Below are 9,493 nucleotides of genomic sequence, written 5' to 3'. Positions count from 1 at the left end.
GCAGTACAATTCAGCACAGCAGAGTACAATGCAGTACAATACAGCACAGCAGAATAGAGTTCGGTGCAGTACAGTACAGCAGAGTACAATACAGCACAGCAGAGTACAGTGCAGTACAATACAGCACAGCAGAGTACAATGCAGTACAATACAGCACAGCAGAATAGAGTTCGGTGCAGTACAATACAGCACAGCAGAGTACAATACAGCACAGCAGAGTACAATACAGCACAGCAGAGTACAATACAGCACAGCAGAGTACAATACAGCACAGCAGAGTACAATGCAGTACAATACAGCACAGCAGAGTACAATGCAGTACAATACAGCACAGCAGAGTACAATGCAGTACAATACAGCACAGCAGAGTACAATACAGCACAGCAGAGTACAATGCAGTACAATACAGCACAGCAGAGTAGAGTTTGGTGCAGTAGAGTTCTGTACAGTACAATATACTGTATTGAACTGTACTCTGCTGTGTTCTACTCACTAGTGTTTTGACTTCGATACCAGGTCTAGTATCACGATACTCGATACCACAACAAAAGAAAGAAGGCTTATTAGACCAAGTCACAGAATGGCACTTGATCCAGACAGATAAACTCAGCTACCACTCTGTTCAATCGTTGGGCATCCGGTCCTCTGGCAGTCTCTATGGGGGTGCCAAAGGGTTCAATTCTCGGGCCGACTCTTTTCTCTGTATATATCAATGATGTTGCTCTTGCTGCGGGCGATTCCCTGATCCACCTCTACGCAGACGACACCATTCTGTATACTTCCGGCCCGTCCTTGGACACTGTGCTATCTAACCTCCAAACAAGCTTCAATGCCATACAACACTCCTTCCGTGGCCTCCAACTGCTCTTAAACGCTAGTAAAACCAAATGCATGCTTTTCAACCGTTCGCTGCCTGCACCCGCACGCCCAACTAGCATCACCACCCTGGATGGTTCCGACCTAGAATATGTGGACATCTATAAGTACCTAGGTGTCTGGCTAGACTGTCAACTCTCCTTCCAGACTCATATCAAACATCTCCAATCTAAAATCAAATCTAGAGTCGGCTTCCTATTCCGCAACAAAGCCTCCTTCACTCACGCCGCCAAACTTACCCTAGTAAAACTGACTATCCTACCGATCCTCGACTTCGGCGATGTCATCTACAAAATAGCTTCCAACACTCTACTCAGCAAACTGGATGCAGTTTATCAGCCATGCGTTTTGTTACTAAAGCACCTTATACCACCCACCACTGCGACCTGTATGCTCTAGTCGGCTGGCCCTCGCTACATATTCGTCGCCAGACCCACTGGCTCCAGGTCATCTACAAGTCTATGCTAGGTAAAGCTCCGCCTTATCTCAGCTCACTGGTCACGATAACAACACCCACCCGTAGCACGCGCTCCAGCAGGTGTATCTCACTGATCATCCCTAAAGCCAACACCTCATTTGGCCGCCTTTCGTTCCAGTTCTCTGCTGCCTGTGACTGGAACGAATTGCAAAAATCGCTGAAGTTGGAGACTTTTATCTCCCTCACCAACTTCAAACATCTGCTATCTGAGCAGCTAACCGATCGCTGCAGCTGTACATAGTCTATCGGTAAATAGCCCACCCAATTTTACCTACCTCATCCCCATACTGTTTATATTTATTTACTTTTCTGCTCTTTTGCACACCAATATCTCTACCTGTACATGACCATCTGATCATTTATCACTCCAGTGTTAATCTGCAAAATTGTAATTATTCGCCTACCTCCTCATGCCTTTTGCACACAATGTATATAGACTCTCTTTTTTTCTACTGTGTTATTGACTTGTTAATTGTTTACTCCATGTGTAACTCTGTGTTGTCTGTTCACACTGCTATGCTTTATCTTGGCCAGATTGCAGTTGCAAATGAGAACTTGTTCTCAACTAGCCTACCTGGTTAAATAAAGGTGAAATAAATAATAAAAATCTATTGAATTCAATATTATTACATGTTTTAGAGGTAGCTGTGTATGCATTAATGAATACATGTTACAATCAATGTGGTGTAGTTTTAGCAATCATTTTGACTCTGGTGAAAACAATGACTACACAACAACATAATGGTAAATCTCTATTGTTAATCTGGGTAACTGAAGATGTAGCCTAGGTCTATTTACAATACAGGTGAATGCATATTATTCAATAGGAGTGTGTGCATGCATTGAGTTATTGAGCTGGTTTTATGGGGCTACAGATGACAAACAATTCCTTCCATTTAGGACTTGTTTTATTGGCAACTGCTTGGAGAACATATTTTATTATCAACAACATGTGCATGGAACAGGGATGGGCAACTTTGATGGGGGTGGTGACCACAAAAATCTGAAATCATCATGAGGGGCTGCAGTTGCTTGCGGGTCTGCATACCACGTTTGTGTATATCACATTTTTTTAAATTGTACCTTTTTTGTATTCTACTATTCTAACTTGCAACAGTAAAAAAAATATATATATATATACATATATACACAGTACCAGTCAAATGTTTGGACACACCTACTCATTCAAGGGTTTTTCTTTTTTTCAACTATTTTCTACATTGTAGAATAATAGTGAAGACATCAAAACTATGAAATAATACATATGGAATCATGTAATAACCAAAAATAATCTGTCAAACTAATCAAAAAATATTTCAATTTGAGATTCTTCAAAGTAGCCATCCTTTGCCTTTAGTACAGCTTCACACCCTCTTAGCAAAGCCGTCGTACTGCTTGTAGAAATGTTTGTTTAAAATATCCTTCACCGGTGATAGAGAGACACCCCTGTGCTCAACGTTACTGCCACCGGCTTAAGTCTTTGTTATGGTAGAAACGTAGGCTACGCTGTTACTCCTCGCAGACAGTGCAGGTCGCAGGGAAGATAGAAACAGCAGGGATTTGGGCAATTTAATAATTCATAAACAAAAATCAGTAAAATCATTATAATTGGTAGATCTACCATTACTTATTTCTGTGAGCTTTCATTATCCTCGTTCCTCAGTAGGGAAATATCTTAAATATATGTGGGTTTTTGGTAATGGCAATATTTCTTAAACAGAAAGGTAAGAAAAATGAACCAACTAATCTATGCCTTCATTTCATTTGATATATGCTCCCATAACTTTCACATGATGGTGCTCATGGGTCCTTTTTGATGGAAATGCATACTGTAAAACATAATGAGCAATGGTTGTTAGTAGTATGAGTAATGACAGTGTTGCACCAAATTGACGTTGCAGACGGTGTTTTATCAGAGACAGGAACTCTGACTCACTGCTGCTCTGTGAAACACAGAGAGCGCTGACACTTGTTGCCCTCAGGAAGACGGACTTGTAACTCATTCTACTGTGGAACCTGTCATGAATCCTGTTCCTGTCATGTTCTCCAGTCCTTCTCCCAGAGTCTCTGTGCTTGAACCTGGGGTGAGGCTGGAAGAAGGTTGTGCATTTCAATGCCTGGGGCTCCAGCACTTGAGCGGTCTAGTGCGGGATGGGGGTTAACTGTGGGGGCCAGAAGGGGGGAGGTGATAGTTGGATGGGAACAGCTGTAGTCCCCACCGAGGCGCTCACACTGAGCTCTGACACAACCACGAAAAGATAACATCCTCCCTGCTGTGGCCCACTGAGGAATCTGAAGGGTCGACCCTGCACGGAGGTGGGTTAGCAGGGCTATGTCAGCCATGGAATGGCTCTCAGGCAGATGGATCAACAACCAGAGGCTCGTACAGACTGAAGACAAGCATAATCTCCTTGTCCGAGGCCCTGTGACAACCAAGTGGCAGTTGGACACAAAAAGATTTACATTCCAGCGCTTCATACAATGCACAGATACAAACTGGTGACTTGTTTACTCATAATGTATATCTGGAAATTAGGGATTCAGACGATAGTCACTAGTATCATCAAATAAGTTGCCACATTTAATTTAATTCAAGAGTTCATCTTCAGTTGAAAACTGATTGAAAGTCAGTTGAAAACTGAGCTCCAAAGAGTTTCAAACTGAGTGGGAACAGGAGAGAACGAACTTGGTGTTCACTGTTTAGATGGCAGTTTATGTGGGTCACTCAGGGTTTGTGAAAGATGTTTTCTGAGGTACTCACGACAAACTCAAGCTGAGGAGCCGATTCTAGCAGCTTAACTGAATGTTGACGTGGGGAAAATCACTCCTCATCAGTGCTGTGCTGCTGCGTCTACTATCCTGTCAGATATGAATTCTCCAAATGTTATTTTTAATTCCTTGAATAAATGACATGGGCTATGTTGATGACGGTACACTATTCTAGTCTTCGTGTCTATTATAGTCTCGCTTGCTTCTCTCTTTGTTGTTCTTCATGCTGAAATTGGAAGCTGCTCTATTTGCAGCTGTGTTACAGAAGTCGTGGAGCGGTGGACCGGACACTCCCTGGTTGGACTAGAAGACCAGTGGAATGGAATGCGTCTTTGTCTGTCGTTGTCAGCCTTTTGTCATTAGAGTGCAGGTGGATGGTGAGGGGTCAGAGGAAGTGTGTGTGTGTGTGTGTGTGTGTGTGTGTGTGTGTGTGAAGGCTGTAACTCCCCCAGCCAGGAGGCACAGCTGAGTGTGGGAGGGGCTCCTCTCTCTGTAGCCTGGGTGTGAGTCTAGGACTGGGAGGCTCAGACATTCAGACAGAGTAGTCCGAGAGAGGGGAGTTGGTGCCTGAAGAGAGCTACAGGGGTTCTGGAGAACTTCCCTAACGTTACCCTGCATAAGGCATTTCTCCATTGGACATGCTGGCTGCCTGTTGCTGCTCTTTGGGATCTAGTGAGGAGATTTGTGGCCACAGCTGTTGACAATGCAAGGAAGGGCTAACAAAGCCCCTAAGAAGGAGCTGGTGATCGAGTCACCCCAGCAGTACAAGAGCTTGGCTGGAGCCGAGGCGGAGGTGGAGGCGGTGCCACAGGTGGTGGTAAGTCACGGCATGGGGGGTTACTTAGCCATGGTTTTTGTTGAGACACTAAAAGTTACTGAATTTCCTTACCACATGTTTTAAGTTTACTTTGGAAACTCGAAGTAGGAGCTGAAACGGTTGTGTTCATCACATTTCAGCAGTACTGTCGAGGATATGGTTCAGAGTAATATACAGCTGTAGCACTCTTAAGTGTTGCTTGTTGTGGCGTACTTGTAGCATAACTGTTGGTGTGATGCAGATCAGGCGCTTGGAAGCTTTGAGCTGGCCTTGCCCTGCCATGTAGCTTCATGGCTAGTCTAAAAATCCACTCTCCTTTTATCAGATCTCAATTATTCTATACAATGGTGCGGGCTCACATTTCAAAGTGCTTTGTGTGCGCCACTGGAGAGGAACGTTGGACTCTGCTGGTGCTAAATTAGCTGCATGGACAAGACCAAGGCGGTGAATTGCATTCTTGAGAGGGTAATTACTGTGGTGTATACCGCTCATAAAAGTTCCCTATTTGCCCCTTAAGCTCAAAAGTCAAGCATAATAAGAAGTACTGTTTAATCCACGGCAGGTTGAACTTTTCATCCGATTTGTCCTAAACGGTCATTTAACAGCGTATTTTAATCAAAGTGAATTAGCAACTGTATCTAATATAAAGGCATCACAGAGTACCATTGTTCCAGTGTGCAGCAGTAGTGTAGTGAGAGGTGCAGAGTAGGGAGAGATGGGAGCCAAGGCCTGGGGAAACACAGCTGTCAGAGGGGTAGAGAGTTGGACTTGGCTCCAGAAGCAGCTATTTGTTAACTCTTTCTCTTCAAGGGTTTGTGGTTTGTTTATGAAGCTAATATCCAGATGTGAGAGATTAAGTAATAGCTATGTTATACTCCTTTGGACTGATTGTCCTATAATTGCAAGCCTTTGGTTACTGCAAATGTGGAACTGCCATTTTATATCAAAAGGTTTCCCAGAGACACTTGTTTTGAATAAGGGATAGTTATCCTTCTGTTTCAAATCATATTCACTATTTAACCATGTTATTACTGAGTCTCACTGCCCATTGTTTATGGTATATCTCTGGTAGCCCCCATCAGAGCGGCCCTCATTTTTAGGAATTGTCTGCTTCCTTACTATCCAGCTTTCGTGTTGGTGTTTCTTAGCAACCTGAAAAGAGTGTAGAGACTATATAAAATATAGGTCCAATATAATTTATATACAATTTTGATTTGGTTTTAGACATTTCAGGGAGATTTTTTTCAAATAAATGTTTTACTCAAAAATCTGCATAGAATGGGCTCCAGCCCACGGGTGTTGACTTTGACACATAACCTCCTAATTCTTCCTGTAGAGTATGTGCTATTATCACCAAGGCTAAAATATAGTGGGGGCTGTACTGTACAGTAGGAGGAACAGGGTTGTTGGTACAGCAGTGAACTGGACTGTGGTCATTGCTGAGGGAGTGAAAATGACTGGGCTCCAGTCAGTGAAGACATTTTCCTATCCGATGCTTTACTTTGTGGTCTGGCTGAGCTCGTATGGTCCCTGACAAAGGCATATGGAAAACCTCAGCACTTATGTGGACGGTGGGAGGAAGGCTGAGAACAGGCGAGATTTTAATCATGAGGCAGAGTTTGTAGGCTCAGGAATTCATCACCGGTGAGAGGAGGAGGAAGACGCCTAACAACAAGGTTATTACAGCTCGTTTAACCTCCAATCAGCCGAAATGTCAAGCCACAGTTACAGTGCATTTGGAAAGTTTTCAGCCCCCTTGACTTTTTTCCACATTTTGTTACGTTACAGCCTTATTCTGAAATAGATTATTTCGGTTTTTTTCCCCTCATCAATCTACACACAATATCCCATAATGACAAAGCAAAAACAGGCTTTTCAAATATTTAGCAACAAAAAAAACTCAACAACTGAAATCACACTTCAGTGAGTATTCAGACCCTTTACTCAGTACTTTGTTGAAACACCTTTGGCATTGATTACAGCATTGAGTCTTCTTGGGTATGACGCTCCAAGCTTGGCACACCTGTATTTGGGAAGTTTCTCCCATTCTTCTCCCAAGCTCTGTCAGGTTGGATGGGGTGCGTCGCTGCACAGCTATTTTCAGACCTCTCCAGAGATGTTCGATCGGGATCAAATCAAATTTATTTGTATAGCCCTTCTTACATCAGTTGATATCTCAAAGTGCTGTACAGAAACCCAGCCTAAAACCCCAAACAGCAAGCAATGCAGGTGTAGAAGCACGGTGGCTGGGAAAAACTCCCTAGAAAGGCCAAAACCTAGGAAGAAACCTAGAGAGGAACCAGGCTATGAGGGGTGGCCAGTCCTCTTCTGGCTGTGCCGGGTGGAGATTATAACAGAACATGGCCAAGATGTTCAAATGTTCATAAATGACCAGCATGGTCAAATAATAATAATCACAGTAGTTGTTGAGGGTGCAGCAAGTCGGCACCTCAGGAGTTTGTCAGTTGGCTTTTCAAGGCTGATCATTAAGAGTATCTCTACCATTCCTGCTGTCTCTAGAGAGTTGAAAACAGCAGGACTGGGACAGGTAGCACGTCCGGTGAACAGGTCAGGGTTCCATAGCCGCAGGCAGAACAGTTGAAACTGGAGCAGCAGCACGGCCAGGTGGACTGGGGACAGCAAGGAATCATCATGCCAGGTAGTCCTGAGGCATGGTCCTAGGGCTCAGGTTCAAATCTGGACTCTGTCTGGACCACTTAAGGACATTCAGAGACTTGTCCCGAAGCTACTCCTGCGTTGTCTTGGCTGTGTGCTTAGGGTCGTTGTCCTGTTGGATGGTGAACCTTCGCCCTCAGTCCAAGGTCCTGAGCTCTCTGGAGCAGGCTCCCTCTGTACTTTTCTCCATTCATCTTTCCCTCGCACCTGACTAGTCTCCCAGTCCCTGCTGCTGATTATTGTCCCCACAACATGATGCTGCCACCACCATGCTTCACTGTAGTGATGATACCAGGTTTCCTCCAGATGTGATGTTTGGCATTCAGGCCATGAAGTTCAATCTTGGTTTCATCAGACCAGAGAAACTTGTTTCTCATAGTCAGAGTATTTAGGTGCCTTTTAGCAAACTCCAAGTGGGCTGTCATTTGCCTTTTACTGAGGAGTGGCTTCCCTCTGACCACTCTACCATAAAGGCCTGATTGGTGGAGTGCTGCAGAGATGGTTGTCCTTCTGCAAGGTTCTCCCATCTCCACAGAGGAACTCTGGAGGTCTGTCAGAGTGATGAGTGACGGGACCTTCAATGCTGCAGAAATTCTGTGACACCCTTCCCCAGATCTGTGCCTTGACACAATCCTGTCTCGGAGCTCTATGGACAATTCCAACCATGGTTTGGTTTTTGCTCTGACATGCACTGTCAACTGTGTGACCTTATATGGACAGGTGTGTGCCTTTCCAAATCATGTCCAAATAATTGAATTTACCACAGGTGGACTCATTAAGTTGTAGAAACCTCTCCCAAGGATGATCAATGGAAACAGGATGCACCTGAGCTCAATTTCGAGTCTCATAACAAAGGTTCTGAACACTTATGTAAATAAGTTATTTTATTGAACTTTAAAAAAAATACATTTGCAAACATTTCTAAAAACCTGCTTTTGCTTTGTCATTAGGAAGTATTGTGTGTAGATTGATGAGGAAAACATTTGAATCCATTTCAGAATAAGGCTGTAACGTAACAAAATGTGGAAAAAGGGAAGAGGTCTGAATACTTTCCAAATGCACTGTACATGGTCTGAACTTCCAATGCAATCTATACAATGATTTCCATGTCGGATGAGGACTTGTGGGGTGGTAAAGTGATATTGTTACAGTAGTTCTGATATTGATAAAGTAGCACGGGTACTTGTTTTCTTCAAATCAATGTACTGAACGCAACAAGCTTGTCTGTTTTTATTCCTAGTGAGTATATTGTTAGCGACTGTAGGCTGATGGTTGACTTACTGTTGTAAAATCAGGCAGCAGTCACCTGAACCCCCCCCAGGTGTGTCCTACCCAGAGGGTGTGTGGGAAAATCCCTGTAATGATGTTCCAACAGTATTAGCCCACCTTTTGGGCTAATGGTGTACCCATGTACAGTGAACATAACTGTCAATGAACAGTCACTGACTTAGAGGCGTGTTTGGTTCTGAAAGAATGCAGCAGGCGATGAACAGGTTAATATCTGGGTTCAGGAGAGGTAGCTCTGTGATATTATATAGATAGGCTTCACAGTAGCTGTCTGACAGGTTACCTGTGTGTACTGTAGGTGTGGGGCCATACACACATCAGCGACTGTGCTCTGTGATCATAACGATGTGGAGTTATCAGCTGACAGAGGATGAACACACACACAGGTAGTCTGTCGGACTGTTATCTCCTGTTAGTCTGTAATCACGCTGAGCTGTTCGGCTGTAATATCCTGACTCACCTGGCCTGTCTGCTTGAGTGCAGCGCGTGACTTCCGACCTCATTCCTCCCCCTTATCTTAGTGTGTCAGAGCGTGAGTGTGTGTGCGCATGTCTTTCGTGTGACAACCTCTCTGCAGGTATGTTTGGGCA

The 9,493-nt window shown here is 44.0% G+C and overlaps 1 protein-coding gene across 12 annotated transcripts in view; it reads left to right on the top strand.

The window, feature by feature from the left end:
• The window catches only part of LOC112245964 (dedicator of cytokinesis protein 9), a 119,099-nt gene that overhangs the window by 47,953 nt on the left and 61,653 nt on the right, over positions 1 to 9,493 (top strand). For 3 of the 12 annotated variants that reach the window (XM_024414205.2, XM_024414206.2, XM_042317582.1), the window contains exon 1: positions 4,646 to 4,940. The exons of the other annotated variants lie outside the window; for them this stretch is intronic. In XM_024414205.2, coding sequence (XP_024269973.2) covers positions 4,827 to 4,940 — 114 coding nt within the window. In that variant the 5' untranslated portion in view covers positions 4,646 to 4,826. Of the gene's footprint in view, positions 1 to 4,645; positions 4,941 to 9,493 lie in introns of those variants that run through there. 12 annotated transcript variants of the gene reach the window in all.

This window comes from Oncorhynchus tshawytscha, linkage group LG03, assembly GCF_018296145.1.
Source record: "Oncorhynchus tshawytscha isolate Ot180627B linkage group LG03, Otsh_v2.0, whole genome shotgun sequence".
In the NCBI taxonomy this organism is placed as follows: Eukaryota; Metazoa; Chordata; class Actinopteri; order Salmoniformes; family Salmonidae; genus Oncorhynchus; species Oncorhynchus tshawytscha.
Note: the sequence above shows the minus strand (reverse complement) of the source record. Positions and strands in the feature narration are given on the sequence as shown.